Source organism: Numida meleagris, chromosome 6, assembly GCF_002078875.1.
Source record: "Numida meleagris isolate 19003 breed g44 Domestic line chromosome 6, NumMel1.0, whole genome shotgun sequence".
NCBI classification, from domain to species: domain Eukaryota; kingdom Metazoa; phylum Chordata; class Aves; order Galliformes; family Numididae; genus Numida; species Numida meleagris.
The window spans coordinates 40,271,269-40,295,159 of NC_034414.1; the positions used below are offsets into that span (position 1 = coordinate 40,271,269).

At 48.4% G+C, this 23,891-nt stretch overlaps 2 protein-coding genes across 6 annotated transcripts in view; both read right to left on the reverse strand.

The window, feature by feature from the left end:
* On the reverse strand, positions 378-11,546 carry NGB (neuroglobin). Its single transcript, XM_021403033.1, has 5 exons — positions 11,233-11,546; positions 4,362-4,850; positions 3,873-3,984; positions 2,877-2,996; positions 378-2,163 (listed from the first exon to the last, which is right to left on the reverse strand). Exons 2-5 carry the CDS (start codon positions 4,463-4,465, stop codon positions 2,017-2,019), a joined length of 483 nt encoding a protein of 160 aa, XP_021258708.1. The 5' UTR covers positions 4,466-4,850; positions 11,233-11,546; the 3' UTR covers positions 378-2,016.
* The window catches only part of POMT2 (protein O-mannosyltransferase 2), a 32,343-nt gene continuing 20,725 nt past the window's right edge, over positions 12,274-23,891 (reverse strand). For 4 of the 5 annotated variants that reach the window (XM_021403024.1, XM_021403023.1, XM_021403022.1 and 1 more), the window contains exons 15-21: positions 22,777-22,853; positions 21,141-21,212; positions 20,866-20,925; positions 20,560-20,665; positions 18,027-18,167; positions 17,291-17,405; positions 12,274-16,704 (exon numbers count right to left, since the gene is read on the reverse strand). In XM_021403024.1, coding sequence (XP_021258699.1) covers positions 16,599-16,704; positions 17,291-17,405; positions 18,027-18,167; positions 20,560-20,665; positions 20,866-20,925; positions 21,141-21,212; positions 22,777-22,853 — 677 coding nt within the window. In that variant the 3' untranslated portion in view covers positions 12,274-16,598. Of the gene's footprint in view, positions 16,705-17,290; positions 17,406-18,026; positions 18,168-20,554; positions 20,666-20,865; positions 20,926-21,140; positions 21,213-22,776; positions 22,854-23,891 lie in introns of those variants that run through there. The other variant, XR_002440524.1, reaches the window with a different exon arrangement.

Sequence of the window (23,891 nt, forward strand, 5' to 3'; positions counted from 1 at the left end):
GTCACCCCAGCCTGGTGGTAACAGCCACTGTCACCCTCTGCCCAGCTATGGCCCCTCTCCAAAGGCAAGCACTGGCCGTCCCATGCGGCCCCAGACTGTGGCACTGCAGCAGCAGCACAACAGGTCAAGAAAAGGCAGCGAGTGGAAGATCTGTCCAGGCTGGAAGCACTTTGGAGGTAAAGGGGAAGGTGCAGGAGCAGAAAAGGTGCAGAAGGAAGAGGAGCACCCTGTGGTGTTACCTCAGAAAGGCTGTCACAGGACAAGAGGTGTCAGATTAGGTGAAAAACTGGAAAATTTAGAAAGCTACCCCAACAAACCCCTCTGTTATCCTTTGTTAAGCTTGCTCAGGCCTCTCAGAATAAACAGGCAGCCAAAAGGGCAGAGACTCTCGGTTGTTCTTTATTAAACAGTACAGCTGGGTATAAGAGGCACACAGACTAGTTTGTTTCCCCTAGGAATTACACAAAACACGGCATAGAAGAGGAGAAGTCAAGGAGCTGGGGAAGCTAAAGGACAAAGGGACCATTTTGTGCAGTAGCACACACTCCATCCCTCACCCACCTGTCTACCTGCCACGCAGGTTGAGAACATTCCTGCCCATGGTGCTGATGCCCCAGATCAGGGCTGCAGCAGGGACTGCCCCATTCCTAGCCCCTCCTGCCCTGTACCAGACTGCAGGAGCACAGCCTGGTACAAGGGGGAGGACAGTATGAATGGCACATATGGCTCTGCCATGACACCACTCCCCTCACATAGTCCTTGCTGTGTGCTCAGGGCCCCCACCAGCACCACAGGGCAGGTGGCAGGGAGGTAGTGACACATCTCATAGAGTGCCCTTCTTCCCCGAGGGAGGATATGTCACCATGGGAGGGACGTGTCACAAGCGGGGCCATCACAGCCCCAAATGCTGGGTTCCTCCTGCCTTGAAGAAGCAGTGTAAAAGGGCACTGACAGTAGATGAGAACTTGCTCCTTGTCCTTACCCTGGGATGACTTCCCCTGAAGGTGACTTCTCCATAGAGCTCAAGTTCAGCTCCCCTGGAGCCCGTGGGTGCTGCCTTCCAGCCGTTCCCTTGGATGCTTCCTGGCAGGTGCTGTACTCTTGCCCTAACATAGCCCTGCTGCTCGGTGCTAGCTGTGTGCCTTCTCCCCTCTGTGGTGGCTGTGTCTCAGGTTTGGCAGAGTTATTTCTGCAGGGTGAAGCAGCTCTGCAGATGGGCACTGTGTGCATCTGGGAAGCACTCCAGGTCCTGCCAGCATCAGCAGAGAAATTCCAGCCATGCTTCCCCTGGCCAAGAGCCAGAATCATTTCTAGAAGCCGTTGCCATGACATGATCACAACCTTCATTGTTATTTTAAGGCATAGTTTCTTGTATTTGCCTTATTCTTCTCAATTCAAAACATTAAATAGCCACCACTGCTGCTGCATTTCAGCTGTCTCGCACATTAAAATCAACTGGCCAAGCCAACAGGAACCCTTCCAGGCAGCAGCCTACACCTCTGAGAGCAGCCTTAGCTCGGCATTAGCGCACTCTCCCACCACTGGAAACACTCCCAGGGAACGCACTACACTGCCACCAGCCTCGCACAGGGGAAGGCTCCCAGCAGGGCAGAGGAGCACCAAGATCATTGCCCAGGGAGATGCTGGGTGAAGAGAGCAGGATGAGAGCTGGCTGTGGGGCTTGAGAGGCTCTCGCCAGCAGTCATCTCATGGGGATGGGCAGCAATGGGAGGGCAGGGAGCCAGCAGAAAGCCAAACCACAGCTTGAGTTCTGGTGCTGGCCCACAGGAACCTGGTGCTGAGCGGTGGTGCTGTACTGGTCACTCTGGGCTACAGGGAGATACCCTGCGGTCACCGGGAAAGGCAGGGACATGGTAGTGTCAAAGCAAGGTGAGATCACGAAGAGAGCCCTGAAGCACGTGTGGCGGGAGGAGGTGGGCTGGTGTGCAGAGACAGACAGAGGTGGAGAGCGGCAGAGAGGGCGAGTGCTCGCCCCACACAGGGCCAGGCCTGGGGCTAGTCCCCCTCTGGGAGAGCCTCCCAGCCACGCTGCATGGCTTTCACCACTGCGCCGTAGAGTTTGATCCAGGCCTCCCGCACGTCCGGGCTGAAGGCAGCACCCAGGCACTTCTCCAGCATGTACAGCAAGGACTCACCGACTGTCTGCAACCCAAATGGGGAGGTGTCAACTCAGCGCTGGGGGACAGCAGGCAGCCCCCTCCCTTGCTCCTGCACTGCTTTGGGTGAGTCAGCAGTGCACAGAGCCACCGCCCTCTCCAGATGGGAAATCACAGAATCACAGAATCATTAAGGTTGGAAGAGACCACTAAGATCACCTAGTCCAGCCATCAACCCAATACCACCATATCCCTAAGTGCGACATCTACATGCTTCTTGAATACTTCCAGGGACAGTGACTCCACCACCTCCCACCCGGAGTGGGCAGTCCGTTCCGGTGCCTGACCACTCTTTTGGAGGAGAAATGTTTCCTAATAGCCAGCCTGAGCCTCCCTTGGCACAACTTGAGGGCGTTTCCTCTCATCCTACAGCTGTTACCTGGAAGATGAGGCTGACCTCCACCTTGCCACAGCCCCCTTTCAGGGAGAAAAGTAGAGAGCGATTAGGCCTCTCCTAAGCCTCCTCTTCTACTGACCAAATAGCCTCAGAAACACTTTGCTCCCCTCTGCCCTCACTCCCCAGACAGAAGACAAGGGGGGCTCAGGGGCTTCCCTGACCAAGCCAACATCACCAGCGGCTCCGGGGCTGTGCTGAGCCACCAGCCTCCTCCCCAAGTACACCCAGTACAGGGTGCAGGAGGATTGGGATAGTCAAAGGTTGCACAAACAGCCATAGTGGGATGGGAGAGGACACCTCACCGAGAAGGACTCAGTCTTCACACCAACAGCTTGATGCTTCTTGCCGAGGTTGCGGAGATATTCTTCCAGGCAGGGCAAGTCCTCCAGGTGGCTGACAGCTGCATCAATCACCAGCATCACCTGGGGGAGCACAGCAGCTGCACAGCATTAGTATAAGGCCGGCCCCTCTGCTCCACCCTGCTCAGCCCAGCAGCCACCATCACCACCACCTCCCAGCACAGCACAGGTGCTGCTGGCCTCCCTTTCTGGAGGAGTGGAACCTCTGGAAGTTGCCAGGATGGCACAACACTGTAGAAGCCAATTCTAAGGCAGGCCGAAGTATTTTGAGTGGGGAGGGGGTAGCCCAGCCAGGAGACCTTACCTGACAATGCACAAATGGTTGTGGTCTCTCAGAGGGATGAAGAGCCATATGGAAGCAGGACATGGTTAAATGAGGGATGAAGGGAGCAGATAGAGCAAGTTAGGAGAGATTAAAGCTTGGGTATGGTTAGCCCAGCAAAGGCAAGAGATGGTAGAATTGTGCTCTGTAATTTCAAGAGGGAAATTATCTCCAACTAGAGCAAAGAGCTATTTCAGCTTAAGGCAATAAGAGCAGAAATAAAGATGGACATCGCTTGTCCAATAAGCAGCGGCAGGGAAATTGCAGAAAGGCTGCAGCTGTCAGAGGAAAAGAGCCTCTTACAAGGAATAAGGCCAGGCGAGCAGACGCTCCACTGCTTTAAAGATGGAGGTTATAAAAGCTGATTTGAAGATGGAGGTTATGGGGTTATAAAGGTATTTGGCAGCACAGGCTGTGGTCTGTCCCAGTGGGGCTGCTCCTGGCGGCTCACCGAAGGGTTCTGTGGCATTGTGTCTAATTCTTCCCGTGCGTGAGCTCCTGCGAGGCAGCCTCGGCACCGCTCCCTCCCCGTCCCAGGGCAGAGCAGCCTTCCCGAGCGCTCCCACTGACACCCGGCGGTCCCAAACCCGGCCGGTGGTTGCCCCGACCCTTCTCACCTTCCGGATGTGATCCAGGAACTCGGGGGAGGCCAGGCACTCCTGTGGGCTGGCAAACCGCTTGCAGTTGTACTGGAAAAGGGGCAACAGGTCAGGGTCCAGATCGAACAACCTGCAACGGCGGGAGAGAGACCCCGTTTTCTCACTTCGTCAGCTCCGTTAGGAGTCCCGCTCCCCCGCCAGCAGCCGTGTCACAGCCCGTAGGGAAGCCGCTGGGATGCGCTCGGCAGAGTTCGGCGTGGCTCTGCGAACACCGCGATCTCCCTCCCGGCCTCAACGCGGGGCACCGCGCGGAGCAGCCCCGCACCGCACCCCCCCCCCCCCCCCCCCCCCCCCCCCCCCCCCCCCCCCCCCCCCCCCCCCCCCCCCCCCCCCCCCCCCCCCCCCCCCCCCCCCCCCCCCCCCGAAACGCGGCCGAGCTGGGGCTCTGCTCCTCCGGGACGAGCACCCCGGGCGCGGAGCCACGCTGCTTCCCGAGCCCCCGCTCACCTGGAGAAGAGGACGACGCCGTGCTGCACCGGGCTGCCGCTCACCCGCAGCCAGCTCTCCCGGATCAGCGCCTGCTGCGTGCGAGACAGCATCCCGCTCTCCATCGCGGGGCGGGGAAGAGCCCGCCCGGGGAACCTGCTCCTGTCCCCGCCGCCCGAGCTCCGCTCCGCGCGCAGCGGGGCCGGCAGCGGAGCGGAGCCCGGAACGGAACGGAGCGGAGCCGCCCGCCCTCCGCCCCCCGCCGTGCCCCAGCGCCCCCCCGGCCGGGCGGTACCGCGCCGAGCTGCCCCTCGGCCACCGCTGTCCTCGTGTCAGTTGCCGGCCCGGCGCCGCAAAGCGTCTCAGGGTAATTAACGGCTGAACCAGGGGAAGGTGCTGGTACGCGGAGCGGAAAGCAGCTTCGTCAGACGCGTCCAGGACTCCCAACTTCTCCTCCGACAAGGCTCCGGGGACACCTGAGAGCGGCCTGTCGGTATCAGAAGCGGAGCTCTAAGAAAGAAGGGGACAGCCCGTTTAGCAGGGTCTGTGGTGTTAGGACACGGGGAAATGGTTTCAAACTAAAAGGGGAGATTTAGATTGAGTATAAGGAAGAAGTTTTTTACAATAAGGGTAGTGAGGGATATGGAACAGGCTGCCCAGAGAGGTGGTTGGTGCCCCATCGCTAGAGATAGTCAAGATCAGATGGGGCTCTGAGCAACCTCATCGGCTGTTGGTGTCCCTGCTCACTGCAGGGAGTTGGGCTAGATGGCCTTTTAGAATCTCATCCAACTCAAATGGTTCTATGATGCGATGAACTTCTCTTTATTGCTCAGACAAAGGGAAATGGTGCATTTAATTTAGCCCAAGGGAGCATGAAGGAAACTCAAAGGAGAATAAGCAAGCAAGGGCTCAAGGAGCATGGCAGAACCCAGGAAAGCAGAGCAGCCCCATGGACAGGGGTTACAGAAGGATCCAAGCACCACAGAAGCACCAACATCACTGAAACCTTCAATCTACTCTAGAATAATAACTGTGCTGATCTTATCCCATGTCCTGCTGCTGCCCATCAGGCTGATTTCTTCTAACAAGTAGAGCAGCCGGTGACCTCCACCCCAACCCAGATGCACCTTGACTCAGTGCAGGCAGAATGGAAGCTCTCTGCTTCAGAGTACCAACATCCATCCTTAGCAGGAGGCACAGCACCATGCTTCAGCCCAGCTGCCACCCCCAGGGCTCTTTCCATCCATGAGGCAGCCCAGTGGCACGGCCACAGGAGGTGACTGAGCCCCTGCCCTGCTCACATGGGCTCCTGGGGCCCTGCAGCCTTGAGGCAGACAGGACACAGTGCTGGGTATGGAGAGCTCCAGCCTAGATCCAGACTCTTGAGTCCAACAAACTCACAAGGGAACTGAAATCTTCAAGGAGACTCCAGAGTCCCACAAGGACTTCAGCTCTCTGGCTGAGGAGCCAGAAGAAAGGATCTTAATTCTGCTTTGACTGTCACTATTAGGAAGGACTGAATTGAGGTCAAAGGTCCCAGGTCCTGGTAAGATCCAAATGCAAGAAACATGGTTTCTGTTAAAAATACAGTGTTTTATCTTTCATGACTAGGAGATGCCTGAAAATCATGATCTCCATATTTCTATATTCTTGTAGAACAGAAGGTAAACAACAAATGTGCAGCACTAAGGAAAAGGCAGAGTTCAGCCTGGCTGGGGCTTAGGAAAATGCAAGGCACCAGCCCCCAGCATTTCTTGCTGCTCCCCACCCACCCACCGCTTGTAGATCCCCAAGTACACACTGATCACAGTGCCGTGGCTGCACAAGGACCACTTGCAGGGGAGACTGATGATCTGTCAGCACAATGATAACTAGTGAGGCTGCAAGGAGCCTGAGAGCAACACCAAATCAATGCAAGCAGTGCAGCTCACAGCCCAACAATGATAACACTGGCATTCGCCTCTGGCTGTCTTGCAGCTGATGGAGTGCACCAGCAAGAAACACCAAGTGCCATCCCATTGACAACAGCACCAGGTGCCCCAGCATCCTGGTGTGCTGTCACAGCTCAGGTGCAGTGCTAACCGGCACAGGAGTGGAGCAGCTGGCCAGCACCATTCTAACAGGACCACAGTCGATTCACAAAGTAGCCACTGAAGGCCACGGGCAGGGAGAGGAGCAACCAGGTGCAATGCTTGCCTGGTGACACTTGGAGTGTTCTCAGAGCTGAGTGGCGGGAGAGGAAAGGAAGCACCAAAGGCAGGCTGCTGGAGCTGAGGGATCAGCTGCTGAGTGTGAGCAAGACGGGCATAGGGAGTACGAGGCAGGACATGAGCATGGTGGAACAGGAAGACAGCATGGGGCTGCTGCCTCAGGTTTGGCTGGGAAATGGGACACCTTTCCCTGGCTCCATGCAGGCACTTGACAGCTCACACCCCAGAGTGACAGTTCCTAGTGGAAGGGGCATCTCGGATGGCAGCACTAAATGCGTGACCATGATGGCAAGGGGAAATGGCAGCTTGCTTCCTCACTTCCCCTCCCCGTGCCTCCTTCCCTGCCACAGACGGCAGCTGCATGCTGAGCGCTCACTGCCGGCGCCGAGCAGACCCTTGTGGCAGCAGCCCCTGCCCAGTGTGCCCAGCCCACTCCCATGGAGATGGAGGTGCCCCAGGGGGCAGCGAGCTGGTGGGGCTGTCATATCCCACACAGGTACTGCTCAGTGAGGGCTAAGAACCAAAAGGAACCAGCTAATTCCCTATCCCTCAGCACTGGTTCCTTCGGGATTGGGTGGGGGCACATTCAGGAGCTGTTCCCTGCCCTCCACCCAGCAAAGCTGTTCCCCTGACACCTACTCTCCCCTTTGAGGGGTCTCAAAGAAACAGCAGTACTTTTCCTCTACCAGCCCACATCTCCCAGCACCAGAGCAGGGAGCTGGCAGGAGGGATGTGAGGAGGGAGACAGGATGGACTTCAAGGGTCAGAAACATCCACATAACATTCACATGACTTAAAGTGAGGACTCAGGAGACACAGCACTACTTCTTGCATGCAGAGCAGCTGCTCCCACACAGCTCTGGGGCTGTCAGAGGTATTCCTCCTGGTGCTGTGGCACCACAGTGCTGCCAGCACAAGCTGAGTCCAGGGAGGATCCAGAGAATAAAAAAGAGCAAACAGGAAAAGGTCCCTCCTCATTCAAGAGGTTAGTGAGCCTTCAGGTGTAACGAAGCCCCATGATGTGTCCAGAGGCTGAGCGCTACAAACGCTGCCATGGTCCCAGCTCCCTGGGCTCTGTGCGGCCAGCTCAGAGCTCAGCTCTTTCCTGAAGTGTTCTTAGATTGCTGCAAGACCTTCCCCTGAAACTGTGAGGAGTGATGAAGAACCAGTTCAGCAACACAGGCTGCTCCAGTCACCGTCAGTGTGCCTGCAAAATGGGGAGGCAGATGGCTGGTGAAGCGCTCTGGCCTTCAATAGAGCTCTATTGTGCTTCAGAAGAATACATGATTATCATGTTTAAAACTTGTGGTGTGTCTCCATCTAATTTACAGCCCCATCAAAGTACAGTACCATCACTCACCTTGCCAACTGTCATTGCCTCTGTTTATCCACAGGGCTGCTGTGACACCGCCGAGCTTTGCCCGTGTTGCTGTTCTAACAAACCCAACCTCCCTTCGGGCTCCTGCTCATTTCCATTTCTTCATCCGTTCAGTCCTCATGACTAATGCTGCTCTGATCTCACTGCCCCGGCTCCCTGCTCACCTTGCAGCCAGATTCTTGTGCCTGATTAATCCCCTTTTCCACCCTTCTCTCCCATCTCAGAGCCCACACAGAGCCCACTGCCTCCTCCTCACCCCACCCTCAGGTGGGAGCAGGAGGCATGCCATGTTTCCAGCCACCTTCTTACGCTGCCCCTCAGGCCACACAGCCTGTGGCAAAGCAAATCACAAAACACAGTTGCATAACAAGAAGCAAAAAAGATGCAGGAGAGAATAATCTTCCCTATAAAATGATTAAGGCAACAGCTGCAGAGCTTGCAGGCGGTGCTATGCCTGCAAGGAGAACAGGGCCACACCACTGGCCTTGGAGATTTGAGTGAAGGGAGGGGAGAGGCAGAAAGGAGGAACAAAGTGTGGGAGAGAATTCAAGAGCAGAACAGATCAAAAACATGATTCCTGATGTTGCTTTGATACTGGGCATCCTCAGGTTCACCCCACACTTCCCAGGGCCCAGTTGGGGAGAAGAGTATGCAGACAGGCAAAACCCAGCCAAGGCTGACAGGGCACAAAGGGGCTGTGCAGAGCTGCCAGCCTGAGCGCTGCCAACTTCTGGGGGCAGTGTGGGCAGGTCTGGCTCCTGCAGGCACAGGGACCTGCCTCAGCTGTTAGCCACTCACTTCCTCATTAGCACTGCTGATAACTCCCAGGTGCTGCCCCACCACCAGGCTGGAATCTCACCAGAAACACACATGGTGGCCTGGCAAGCACAACAGTGCCAGCAGCCACCTGGCTCCCATCCCACCAAGGGACAGCCGCATGGACTTGGGCTTCCTCCCACCACCCTCACACTGGCTCTGAATCACCTTTCAGTTGCTGACACATCATGGCACAAGCTTGGTGCAAGGAGCTGTTCTCCCTGAGGAGCTCCCTCTGACCCCCTGCTGGGCTCGCCTCGTCTCAGAAGTGCAGTTGGTGCCAATATCTGAAACGCTCCTTGATCATCTCTGATCTCTGCTCTCTGTTCTTTCCTTCCTTCTTGCAACTCACATGGACACCACTGACCGGGGCACCTCCCGCCACTGTCTGTCCCACAGCAGTCTTCCCTGAACACAGTGCTTTTTGCAGTGATTTATTGAAGCAGACGTTCTGCACTAATTGCATCCTGCCTTCACGCGGGGCTGTGTGAGCGTCACCACCTTTCGGCTCTGCGCTCAGCCATCTGCTTGCAACACAAACCCCAAGCGTTGTGGCTTCTGTGTGTGGCACCCCTTTCCCGAGGAGCCTTGGTGCCTTCCCCCTCCCCACCTTCCTCAGCCGTTCCAGTTTTGGTCCCTGTCACAAATATTCTCTTGTTCAGTGAGAAACATTGCACCTGCAAACTGCAGAGTCAAAATGCGCAAGTGTTGATGAAATACTTTGGTTCTGCTGTGAAGAGAATGATGTACTTGTGCCACACCATGAAGCACTTTCCAACCCATTAGTAACTAAGCTGAATATCGAACAGCCACCATTCACAATCCAGACTCAAGCCCAGCAGGCACAGGCAGCCTGCACCCATGAGTCCTACGGCTCTGCCTGAGGAGATCTCCAACCTACTTGCATTGTTATTATTTAAAAAAACAATAATCCTTGGAATAAATGGAAACTTCATCAGATTTATGGAGAATAAAAATGCACTAATACTAAAAGAAGCCAGACAGGATGATAGGAGGAAGAAACCAACTGGCCTACTAAAAACCAGCACAGAGAAAGTGGGAAGCTCAGTGGGGAGCTTACAATAAAAGCAGTTGTGGAGGGGTGCACAGCTTCTCAGGGATCTACCTGCCTGTACCTTTCCCTCTCTGCCAAGCAGTGATCTAATTCTCAACCATCTTGTTCTACTTACAGTTCCTTGCTACCTTGATACTCCTCATTATGCCCTCCTTCTGTGAAGCAGTCCTTCCCCTTCTGTATGACTCCTTCACAGCAGCCTCGAGTACCGCAGCAGTTGTCACTCCCTAGATGCATCTCTCTTGTATTTGAAGTCAATGAAGAACTTGCTCTTTGGCTTCTTTGGCACACCCTGGCCATGCTTTGTTCTGGGATGGCCAGCACTTGTCTCCTGTTATCTCTTATTTAAATCCCTCTCCTCAGACTTGCCTCCCATGGGATTTTGCCCGGAAGTTATCAGATCATTTAAATTCACTTTCTTCAATTGCAGTGCCTTGTTTGGGTTGTTCTCATACAGTTCATACATTTTATAAAGAGATATACATCATTTCATGTATGTTCTTGTTCCGGCTTCAATCTACCCTTCCCTGTTTGTCAGCTAATTTCCTTCTCCACTTTGTAGCCATGTAATCATTGTCCCTAAAGCATTTCAAGGGGTCAGCACACAGCCAGAGTCGGACTCAGTGGGCACAATGCAGACACATTCATCTGGGCAAGGAAGAAACTCCCTTTCTGGTCAGTGGAGAAATCTGGATACTCCAGAACTGCCTCATCCAAAACTATATGGTGAAAAAAATCAGATGAGCAAAGACCAAGAACTCCCTTTCATCGGCTGCAAGATGATGAGCTTTGGATGAAATCTGGGGATAAGACAATGACTGCAGGAACAGTAAACATGGAAAAACCAATTTTCAGCAATCATAGCACATGGTAGACTACGCCTACTCAGATAAAGCACAAACTTTCTTCTTCCAGATGATGCTCTACGTGGCCAGAACTATGATCAGAGATGACATGTTAGAAAACAGCTCAGAAGTATAGAGACAACGCCAGTCCTTGGATGTAAACCAGGAAGAAGGGGTAGGAGTCATGAAGATTTATTTCAGCATATGGAATTGGGGAAAGCGATGTTGAAAGGCACTGTACAGTTTGGGAAACCACATGGGTAAAATGAAGAAAATGAGAAAAGAGGTACAGGAGATTAGAGGGACAGAGAAAGCAAGTTAAAGTTTGCAACAGAAGTTTCTATATGTGGTTAGCAAACACAACAAGCAGCAGCCTGAAGGTATATATGAAAACACCCATTTATGGGGAAAAAAAAAAAATCTTCATTTATGTTGAGTACCACGTAATGGGAAAATGGCTGTAATTTAGAAACCCAACAGATTCCAAACATGGCGTAATAAAGACTACATACAGGGCATTATACAAATACCATCAACCATCAGTGTCCACCTCCATGAGCTCACTCACCTGAGGACAGAAGCCGTTCTTCAGACAGGGAAGTAAAGTTCTACCTCGGATGTAATGGGCAGTTCCTGAGTGCTGCTCCATTGCTCTTCCTTAGTCGTCTCCCTGCACCCCAGAACAGCTCCTGTATCAGCAGTCCTTCCTTCCAGGATGAGAGCCCACGACCAGCTTGCGCTTTCTGAAGCAGTACAAAATACCAATAGGCTTTCCAGAAGCTATCTATCTGCCTATTTTATCACCTTGTGCAAGTCATAGTCCAGTTTCCAGCTATCCTGGCTTTACTTCAACACCCGCTGAACCACGTCTAAGCGGACTGGCCGGCTCCCCTCCAGCACTGATTTGGGCATCACTGCGTAGCCACACAGAGGAAGGCTGCATTTTTCCCCCTTCTATCTGGTTCCACCCCTTGCAATGCTGTACTTAGAAGTACACTCTGCTCTGTCACTACAGCCTGGCACAGATCCTGATTTACAACATTCCAGTTTTATTACAGATTCTTGCCTTTAAATCACAGTGAGGGCCTCATTCGTGCAGTACTGTGCATCCGTCAGTTGTTTAGGGATGCTACACACACAAAATAAGAATGACTCGTAGAAAAATGTTGGTTTCTTGGCAAAAGTGCTCAATCCGTCAAGTTAGATGTCTGAAGGCAACCCAACAGAAGCCTGATGAATACACCCATTAAACAGGACATATTACACGTACTTCAATTTAACACAATTTTAACATAGAGAAATAAATCCATGTCAACAGATAGTACTTCATCCTCAGCCAAACCAGCTCTACTTCTGCTGTGCTTATCAGTGCATTGCTTGGACTGCAGCAAGACCTGAGCTCCTGGAACTGCAGCCCAGCAACGTTTGGACGCTAAAAGCTGATAAAGCTGATGCTGGCAATGGTTTCCGTTGTGCAGATCACCCTTGTCGTAAGTTAAATTCTCCAATGGTTCAACTTCAAGTGCACATTGCTACTTCAGTTGTGTGTGTGAGTGAGAGGGAGGAAAGGGAGGAAAAAGAAAAAGAAACCAACAAAACCACAAGAGAATGCTCGAAAGAGGTATTTATTACAAAAGAGAATTCAAAATTCTACATTTTCCATGTTTCCCTGTACAAAACATATTCATAGCTCAAGGGACCATTCTCCCACACCCCCCCTCTGCACACTGCACTGTACGCTGCAGTAATCCCATCTCAGAAGAATTAGAAGACAGTTCATGGACGGGTGCACACATGCACATGTACACACACATACACCAGCATTAGTAAGAAGGGCCCAGAACATAGGACAGAATTACAAAAGAACCTCCCCCAGCGTCTTAACAGTCCACATGTTTTTGCTTTCATAACTGGTACTTGACCAATGTGGGAGAACCCCACCCAGCTCCAAGCACAGTCACTTTGCTGTAAAGGAGAACATCCTTACCTACACTCTGCAGCTAGTGGGGATGCAGGGCCACAACTAGGGAGATGTTCACACTGCCAGCAGTACCTTGAGAGGAGGGAATGGTGTCACAATGGTACTTGTGAACAGAGTCCCAGCTCAGAATGCATCACACAAGCATGGCCACTGGAAGCATCTAAGCACAACAACAGAGGACTTCAGATAAATGCCTGCATTTCTATGCTGACAGCCGGTTCACTCTCAAGTCCCTTGATGAAGATTCTCAGAGTATACAAAAGGAGCTGTTGGCAGAAAGAAATCCTACCTCACGAACATTTGCTTAGCTTTCCATTAATTGGTACTGGTTTTGCTCTCACTCTGATAGCTGTTCACTCGCTCAGGATGCTACGAGGTGCCCTGTCTTACTCCTCATTCAGACACCCCTAAGAAATGGATGCACAGCCTAAAACTTGGAGGAAAAATGACATGTCCTGCACTTTGGGGAAGCACTTGAAGAAACAGGAGAGGGATATAAAAAGGCAGATCCTATCCATGCTCTCTGTAAACCGCCAAGAACATCCAACCAAGATGTAAAAATAAAACTGCAGATGAGAGTGGTGCTGGCTGTCCCACTCACAGAACTGTGAACGACACCAGTAAGCACAACATGACACAAAGCCCTCTGCTCGAACCAAGAGTAATATTGGCAAAGGAATCTCCATTCAGATCCTTCCCACAGACACAGCTCTGTCTCGCAGTGCGTGCAGCCAGCCTCCTGGAAATGGGGCAGTCCCTCCTGCTGGAATAGGTGCGCGCAGAGGTGTCTGGAGAGAGCTGCTAACACAATATTCTAAGATGAATGGCATGTCTAGGATCAGCCAAATGAGTTGAGAGGCCTTTTGTTTATCCTCCAAGGACTGAAGAGGTGAAAAAAGGTTTTAGATTAAAAAAAATATATATATAACAGGGAACCTGGAGATCTGCAGCTTTTTGTAGTCTGACTCTACAGACACCGTTTGATGAAATACTTCGCCAGGGATAAAAGCAGCCCTGTCAAGCAAACTTCAAAGAAACAGCTGCTCCAGAGAACAGCATCTTCTGGCCCTGGAAAGCACCGCGAGCTATTTTCCATGTGGCTGAAGAAGAGGACTGAGAAGCAGCCTGCAGGATAAGCCTGAACGCATTCCACAAATACAAATGGAAGAACAGAACTGAAGTAGCCCAAATTCCGTCCAGAAAGCAGAGCGCCCCGTACCCTTTGCCTTATGGCTGCATCACGTGAGACTTATTATGTCAGAGTCTGTAAGAGAACCCAAATATATTTTTATTCACAAAATTTTGGTTACTATTCTGTTCCAGCTATGACCAGAGAAGGTGGGTTTTTGTTTGCATGTTTGTTTTTGAGAAGCAAATATCAAATCAAATACTATTTTTCAGTGTTTTTCTACAGAAAGAATACAGCAACATCAGTTCACAGTTACTCAAAAACCCAAGCCCTGGAGCCCAGAGGTGGCAGATGAAATGCGTTGTTCTTTTATGTCTGCCCTCTAGTCTTCAAACATCAACCTTTTCATGTTTGTAACTCCAGATTAAAAAAAAAAAAAAAAGATTCAGCTGGAGGTTGCTCCCTCTGGTGGAATATCTATATTTTTTTCACTGTATGTCTCCATGCCACTACCGGCATAGAATATCTAACAAACAGGCTAGTCTCAATGCCAATCAAGTGCTTTCAAAAGAGAATTTCTGAATTGGCAGACCCAATGAAAAGAAAAAAACCCACACCCTTTGTCTGCAGTGAGCCAGCAACGCCCACCCGCGGTGCTATTAGTAACAGAGGACCAAGGTACTCGGACCAAGGAACACCCTGGCTCATCTTCCTCAGGCAGATCTCACAGTGCTGACACCTTCAACGTTACTGAAATAGCTGAGGTTACCGAGCTCTTGTGGAAATTCCTCCCCATGGCTATAGGACTACTATAGGAAAAACTCATACTCACGACAGCAAGGTGTTAGGCTGATAGTCTCCCCCAGAGCAAAGACACTGAATCACACTGCTGCAAAAGCAGCACTGCACTATCTGTCTCTGTCTGCCATGTTGCCAGCAGTTAACAATTCACAGCTGCTGTGAGATAAAGCAGAACTGGAAAAATTCTGCAGCCTCTTCCACATCCTTCTCTCCTATGTGCCATCTTTATGAACCCCTGGCTCATGCAGGTGGGAGCACTTCTTGCAACAGGCAAGTGGAAAAGAATCATCAAACCCAGTAGCTAATTAGGGTAACAACTTCCCACCATGAATTATCAGCAGGTGATAAACTCAAAACCTTTAGAATCAAAATCACAGGCCATCTGCGCTAGTTTCTATAGGAGTCAGCTTCTGGAGAGAGCTGTGGCATTCTGAGCCAGAAGCTTACAACAGCAAGCAGCTGCCTATGGCTCCTCTACTGAAAAGGAATGAAAACAAGTCTGACTGGTGTCCCAGTCCCTCACAAAAAAAACTGTTCTGAGGATGCTAACACAGCCCTTCTGTGCTGTAGGAATTGCATTAGAATTCAAGGTTTGATAAATGAATGAACAACTGATGTTTAAGAAGACACACAAACCTGTACCCAAGCTTTAATGCGAGGCTGAGAAGCAGAGCAAGAAATCTGAAATGAGAAGCCTGAGTTCCTTGAGACATACACAAAAGAGTTTTGCAAATACTAGTTCTCAATAAAGGAACACAGCTGGGGTCTAAGTAGCAACCAAGAATTGTGACAAGAAATTCAAACTGGGAAAGAACAGGAGATGGAATAAAGAGAACATTTACAAAAACAGACCTAATACAGGAGAAAGGCGCCTGATAAATAACATTCCACTTTCATGGAAGGGGTGGATTCAACATCCAAGAGCTCCTGACACAAAGAATTTTAGCCTGTCCTCACATTTTCTATATAGCAATTAGACGGACAGCCATCTACAAGAGGCAGCTTGCTCAGTGTTGGAATACAGTGCGCAGATGCCAATGGCCAATTCTGCAGCTGCCACTTTCCTTAAGATGAAGCCTTTTTCCTGAAAGCATATAGTGGCAGTGGTATAGCTGGGATCAAAAGAAAATGACAGCTATCTAAAATTTTCACGCAATCACTTCAGTCCCAAGCACACACCCAAAGGTCAGCCTTTGCAGAGCACCGGGGCAGAAAATAAGTCACCTGCTGTTCCCACTGTAATTTCCTTAGCAATGTCAGACAGAACTGCAAAGAAGCTAAAAAGTGCAGTGCTGGAACAGTCTGGCTCTGCGCACAGGCCTGCTAGGCGACTGTTATAAATTATTAAAGGTGACCAAAAAGCAAGGCAGTATAACGGGTAAAAAAATCTCCATCTCCTCTGTCAGCAGAGGGCCCAGGAGACAGATGAGGCACAGTGGTTGAGGAGTGGTTCAAGCAGACCCCTTTCAGTCGAATTCTAAAAATTCAGGGTTGGAGCAAAAAATGCAGACAGCCAAGGCTGAGCAGTATGGAGATCTCCACACGCTTATTTGAAGGTTTAAGAAAAACCTTACCATAAGAAAGGTCATGAAGCATGATTCGAGTCCCAACTTCCGGACACTATCTGGCTCTCAAACTGCAATGACACAAGAAGGAAGACAGAGATAGGCATGTGAAATTCAACCACATACAGTCCCCAGCTTGTACTGGTCTGTTTGCTAGAATGCCACTGCTGTTTGCTTGTGAAGAGTCCCAAGTTGCTCAAAAGAACGGAGATTTAACCAGGCAGTTGTCCAGGAATATCACCTAAAGATTCATGAGTCTTTCTAAGAGGATCTTCTCGTGGTCAGCTTCTGTATCTCCTAATGCAGGCAGTGCAAACAAACACCAGAGCAGCAGGGATACTACACCCAGAGTTCACCAGAGAGGACACTTTACATGTCCTCCAAAGTGCCAGAACCAGCTTGACGTGCAGAAGTCCTCATGCTTCTTACTCTCTGTCCCCAGATGCTCTTTGCTGGCTCTAGAACTCCCAGGAGTCCATCCACCGGAGCCCTGCCATGGGGCTGCTGGGGTCAGATGCCATGGGTCCTATCATCCCATAGGACAGAGGATGGAAGAGGTAGAAGCTGTGGGAAGAATTAAAATGCCCATCAAGGACTGTAGTTTTCTGTCTCAAGAACAATGTAGCATATTAGTCCATGCGGGTATCCTATGAGACCTTTGTTTTTAGGATGCTCTAAGTCCCACTGGGGACATTCTAATCTCCACTCAGCACAAAACATAAATAATCCACACTTTTACCACTGGTGTCATTTTCTTTTAGAAAGCAATAGCTTCAGAGAAAAGCCAGCTAAGAAGATCTACAGCAATGAGAAATTTGCCTGTATTTGAGGGATCTGGCGCCGCTTAGCGTGGGGATGAGAACCAGAAACCACGGATCTGTGAGTTCAGAAGGGAATGGAGCATTCACACTGAGTAGTAGAATGAAAGAAAGATTCCCTGCAATTGAAGGATGTCTTAAAATATGTTGCTGGGACAGAGATGCTGAATATCATCAAATTTGAGAGCTTAGGATTGGACTCGATGTCTTAAAGTCAAGTTCAGCAGAAACGAGTGGCAGAGACACACGCCGAGGGTAATCAACAGGCACAAAGTCTCCATTGAGTCTGTGGCTGTTAGGCATTGAGGAAGAGCTGAGGTTTCAGCGCTCACCTGTACATGATGAGCAGAATCAGTGCCAGAATCCCCCCTCCATAAACTCTTCTAGCTGCAGTGCTGGGTGACAAGAACTGAGAAAAGAACTTCAGTAGTGTGTCCCAGGTGATTCCTAGGAGAACAATGAGACAGAAGTCAGGATCGGTGCAGATGCCAAAGAAGGCAGTTGCTATGTTCAGTCACACTGTGCTGACAAAGCTCTGTTAACACCAGAGGACCTTATCAATTTTTAAATTCATTTCCCTTGCTAACCATCAGAACTACAGAGATTGTTTTCTATCAGCAGAAAGTTCCCTTTTCCTTCCTTCCCATCTGAATAAATGGGCAAGACATCTGGGCTCCAGCTTGCTAAACTAAGGTGGCAAAAAAGCACAAGAAAAACCACCACGAATGAATTACAAACGGACCTGACAGAAAAGCAGGGACAACAAACAGTGCAAAGTAATGTGCACGAAAGCATGTAAAAGAGCAATGATACAGCAGAGAATAGGGATCACACCTCAATTCAAATGCCCTAATCATCCGACATGAGTGCCTCTTGAGGGTGGCAACAAAAAGACAGTTTAGCAACACAAGCTGCTTTGTGAAAAACATTTTCAGTTAGTCAGCGTTTTCAAGCCCTTTGCACAAGCAGAAAATGTAAAACTGTTTAGTCTGAAAATGTTCCATCTAACAGAATAATGGAATTTCACCCATGTCTCTGCCTCACCTTCCCCCAGCATCCAATATTTACCTGTCAACATGCTGGAAAAAAGCATGGCAGGAAAGTAGTGGTGAAAGTAGAGAACTCGGCCCATCATGAAGAAGGGCAGGTAATGAAGGAGCCAGCCCAGAGCAACCTGCCCTCCGCCACAAAGCACAACTCGGGACAGCTCTGGAACAAAAACAAACAGGCTTCAGCAGAAAAGAATTCTACCCACAATTCCTCTTTACAAGCCCTGTCACAGTAAGTAGTATGCTATACATTTACAGTACATTTTATTACGATATCGTACCTTGCATGTTGTAATATATTATTACATGCTGTATTATATTACTGTACTACATAAGAGTTACCAAAAATTCTCAGTAGACTAGCAGGAGATTGACCAGGCTCTATGTTAAGACCAAACTTGCAGTTTCTCAGAGTGCACAAAGGTCAGTCCAGTTTCTGATGTTTTTGGTTCTCTCTGCAACAAGACTACAGGCCACCTAGATGATCGCTTTGCCAGCCATTCCTGGAAGGAAATGCTCCCTACCTTCCAGAGTCTGGGGAAGGGACTGAGAGCTCTGGTTTGTGCACACAGCTTAGCCAATAGCTGACTGTGTGACTGAATAGTATCACATTGCATCTGAGGTTTCACTTCCAACACAGAGATCTACAAAATGAAGTAACCATCGATGTAAACTGCAAAGGTTAATGTATGATGTACTTGGATTTCTGAAAAGCTCTACAACCCTGGCATTAGACACAATAAAAGACCCTTCACCATTTCCTTTGCATAAAATATCTGGAAACATTTATCACTTCAAAATAGCATGCATATTACAATGGTACACTGTACATGCAGAGCTTGAGTAGACAATTTGGATCAATACACAATCTCTATTACAGCCAATTCAGGTAGTTCCTTGAGGTATCTCTATTAAAGACCAGTCCTGTTCACTGCTAAACTACTTGAGGTATGAATCACATGCTCTTTTCCTTGCGGACAACACTCCATAACCTAACCTCAGTGGTTTTCTACCCCTGGCACGTGGTCCTGCCTTTCTCATACCTCTAGAGCATCTGCAAATGGAATTTATGAAAAGGAAGCTGGTTATCAGTAACTTGTGTGGGATCAGTAGCACTGTTAGAAAACAGATCATAGGTATCTGCAAAGCAAAAGAAGGTAAAACCATGAGACTGGTAGATGTCTGCATCAGGAAGATTTCCCTGGCATACATTTTATCACTTTCCTATTGGTATGTCCAGATCAAAAACAGTCTTTCCAACAAACATGCATTTGGTAATGTCAGGGTTTCAGCTGGGATAGAGTTGAATCTCTTTGTAGAGGCTTGCTGATGCTGCTTTGGATTTTTGATTAAAATAGTGGTGATAACACACACAGATGTTTTCATTGTTGCAGAGCAGTGCTTACACTAAGTCAAGGACTTTTCAGCTTCTTGTGCTGCCCTGCCAGTGAGGAGGCTGGAGGCACAAGAAGTTGGGAGGAGACACAGCCAGGACAGCTGACCCAAACTAGCCAAAGGGATATTCCATACCATATGGTGTCACACTGAGCAATAAGAGCTGAGTAGGAGGAGGGGACCTTCAAGTGATGACATTTGTCATCCCAACAAACCATTATGTGTGATGAGCCCTGTTTTCCTGGAAGTGGCTGCACATCTGCCTACTGATGAATGAATTGCTTGTTTTGCTTTACTTGCAGGTGCAGCTTTTGCTTTACCTAGTACACCGTCTTTATCTCAACCCACAAGTTCTCACACTTTTACTTTTCTGATTCTCTCCCCCATTTGACTTGGGGAGAGTGAGCAAGTAGCTGTGTGGTGCTTAGCTCCCTGCTGGGGTTAAACCACAACAAGCAATCAATGTAACTGATAGCAATTGTAGCCAGCATCTCAGCTCCTGAACAGTTCCTAAGCAACTGTCATGCTAGGCTGGGCAATCACCTGGCAGAGCGCAGCTGGCATATGAGTTACTAACTAATCCAAACCTTTGTCTCCTAGAAGAAAATAACCTAGCAAAAAAAAATACTGTGCCTCACACTTTTGGATCACCTTCAGATGCCAGCCTATACCCAGTTCAGCTCTGCACTCTCCAGCAAAGGAGTGGTAAGACAGTTGAGGAGCCACTGATCATATCTCCATCCTGTGAATTACTTACAGAGCTCTTTTCTTCATTAGCTTTATCTATGTATGTTTTTCACGGTCTTGGTGATTTGAGGATTTCTGATCAAGGCTTACAAGCTTAGGAAATTTGGCGGCTCATAGTGTATGGTCTGCCAGGCAGAAAGCCAGATTTTACTCAGAGTGATTATTTCTAGTATGGAATCTTTTGTTAGCGGTCACATCATTCAGTAGTACACTTTCAAAGCACTACATAGCTTAGTGTTCGGTACATACAGCTCCCTTGAGTTTAATGCATTAAATTCCCAGAGGCTTTAATACAACACATGGGGAGATTTTTAATACAGGATTCCCAATATGAGCTTTCGTGTATCAGCAAACCAGGATGTTATGAGAGCAACTCTCTTGTACAGGAGGCACAGGAAAACTGACCTCACCTTTGAGTTCAGAAGTCAGTTGGACACCTCTCTTCAGGGCCACTGCAGTGGAAATTGCTATCAAAAGATACAGCCCAATAGTGAACAGATTTAGCCACCAAACCACCTATGTAAGAAAAGAGAAAGATTTAGGACTGAGGGCTGGAAATAGGAATAAACATGAGAAGAAATGAAAAGCTACATGCAAGTATAAGAATACTATTAGAGAGACAGTCCAAAAGAAGGATGAGAAGATTCATTGTCAACGGAAAAAGCAAGAGCAAAATTTGCTAAAGACATTGCTTGGAACCTCCTGTTCCAACTTACCGGGTTTCCCAGCAAATAAACCCGATAATCTGTCTCATTGACACCAGAAAAACGCAGACCCTGAGGAAATAGACCAGAAGTAAGCAAAGTGGGTTTGTATCAATCTGGTTTATACCTATTTTCTAGAGTCAAAGGTGAGACAAATTTCCTTCCATGCAGCTCAGGTGCTACAAGATAAAGTTGACATCATCTTCAAGGTGATTAAGAGGTCCTACGCTTCAAGAAGCACAGTAAAGTACATGAAAGCAGAAAGGAGAGTTGACCGATTAATATACCTGGTAGTTGATGGGCCAGTGCCAGGGTTTGGATGTAACTTCATTGTCCTTTGGTTTCAGGCCGCTGTTTCCCTACAGATAAGTCAAGATAAAATTGAGTGGGCAGTTGTGCTGCAAAGAACACCCAAAAAATGTCGGGTTTACAAATATACTTGAATACTCCTTCCAAGTAAAGGCTGTTTTCTGACTACATGCACACATTATCTTCTGGAAATAGCCAGGAGGACAATGAATGTTTTAATATTACTGTGCAAGTGAAAATGCTTTTGAGTATCATTAAAGGCAGTATTCTCTCGTTTCTCTTTTCCAGGTTTTCTGTCACTAAGCACACACGTTGCATAAGCCAGACATTTGTTCATTAACAGACTGCTTCAACAGGCTTCCTTCCACTCTGAAATAAAATCCTCAGAAAGATTATTTCCATGGAAACCCATGCAGGTGCTTTCTTACCTGAGACAATGTTATCATGGGTTGCCATGGAAATGCTTCGCACTAATAATAATTTGACAACCTTCTTTCTTTTGAGAATTTGAGTAGACCTTCACTAACAAAAAAGTAAACTCCCTTCCCAAATTGGTAGATTCCCATTCCTAGGGGCAACAAAGCCGGCAAAAGAACTGGAAGGCAAGCCCTGTGAGGAGAGGACACCTGGGTTGTCTACTTTGGAGAAAAGGAGGCTGAGAGGCAACCCCAGTGCTCTCTGCAGCTTCCTGAGGAGGGGAAGAGGAGAGGGAGGTGCCAGGCTCTGCTCCCTGGGAACTGATGACAGGACATGTGGGAACAGCACAAAGCTGCACCAGGGGAGGTTCAGATTGGACATTAGGAAAAAATCCTTTACTGTGAGGGTAGTCAAACGCTGCAACAGGCTTCCTAGAGAGGTGGCCGATGCCACACACCTGTCAATATCCAAGAGGCACTTGAATAATACCCTCATTAAATATCCTTTAACCTTTGGTCAGCCCTGAAGCGATGTCCAGACAGTTGGACTCGATGATCTCCAAAGGCCCCTTCTACCAAACTTTTCTATTCAGATGAAGGAGCGAGCAGCTGAAAGCAGAAGGGCTGTGGCCAAGATCAAAGAACAATCACATGGAAAGACCACCTTGAAAATATCGAATCTAGCTCTTTTGCAAGTATCGTTGGGGATAAAGAGGGAAGAGAAAGGCTGAAAACATAGCATCTCAACAAGCTTTAAATTAACAGGAATTTTTCATTTTCAATTCAAACATTCACTGTCCTCTTAAGCGTCTATTTAGCTAATTTTCCTGAGTCTGACCGCAGTAAGATCCTCCTGCCTCACAAATACTAATTTAAAACTTTCCAGCAGCATAGGAACAACACTAAACTCTCCTTTACGGAACAGAATTTCAGCAGCAAAGCAATTACAGAACTAGACTGTAGCTATATTACAACAACAGTAGAGCTCGGCATCAAGCCCATGGCTTCCAAACATTTGGAAAAATTAATCTCAAGAACACCCCTTTTTCTAAGCGAAAACACAAGTAGGTGGATGGAGTGTGTAAATTCTGCCCTAGCTTGCAGCTATCACCCACATGTTTCAGAATAAGCTATTTCTTTTCTTAAAAGAAAAACAAAGGAGGAAGAAAATGACCATCTAGAACTAATGATACCCTACCCGGATCATAACCATGTGAGACTCTAGCAGAATTTCTGCAAAAGAAGGCTTCAAAACATCCAGGCTGATATTGGGCACTATGGGAAGAGAAAAAAATAGATTAGAATTCTGTATGTTTTACATTTATTTGCCTCTTGCATAATAAACTCTCTCCACTTGTGACAAATCTGCTTCTAGCACTTCTGGTCATTCCCTGTGCAATTCATTCAAATTCTAAACACAGAGGCTTGCAGTCAAGAGTATCCTCCAGTGAATTTCACAACTGATGTATTCCTAGATTTTCTCCTTTACTTCCAGGAGTAAGAAAAATATTTAAAAAGTCCCTGAAGTAGATAGATCTCTATTTTTTAGCTGAAATTAGAGACATTGCTCATAAGCTGCTGTCTATCTGTAAGTGAGCCACGAACATGAGAATACAAAACGCATTACAACATAAGAGGAAAATACCAAGTCAACTGCATGGAATTCCTCTCCTCTGATTTGCACAGCTGCTCTGTAAGGGCGAAGAACAACAGGTTTTTGGTAATTCAGAACTCAGCCCAAGTCATCTGCAATTCGTGGGAAGAAAACTATATCAAATAATTCAGGCCAAGTGAGGCTGTGACACATATCTAACTCCCAGATGAGGCTGCAAGGCCCACCTCTTATTACTGGCCCACTCAGGTCTCTTCTCAGTCTTTGTTACACCTCTACTATCTATTACTTGATTGCACCACAATGTCATTATTTAGCATCCCCTCATAAGAGAAAGGAACACACCATAAAAGAGTGGTTCTTTTTTTTTAAAAAAAAAACCATTAAAATATATTAAACATACTTGTATCTATGACAATACTTCCCAATTGAATCAATTATATTAAATTTAACAGCTTGTACTGCACTGCCTACAAAACTCCACACTTTTGCTGTCCAGGATGATTACAAAATCCTTTAATAAGTCTTTATATTTCCCACTATCCTTGAAGCATTATCTCCAGTTTACTGTACAAACAGTGAAATTATAGAATCATAAAATATCCTGAGTTGGAAGGGAGAAACAACGAGCATTGAGTCCAACTCCTTGCTACCTAAAAATTACACGATTTGCCTGAAAGCACTGTCTAAACACTTCTTAA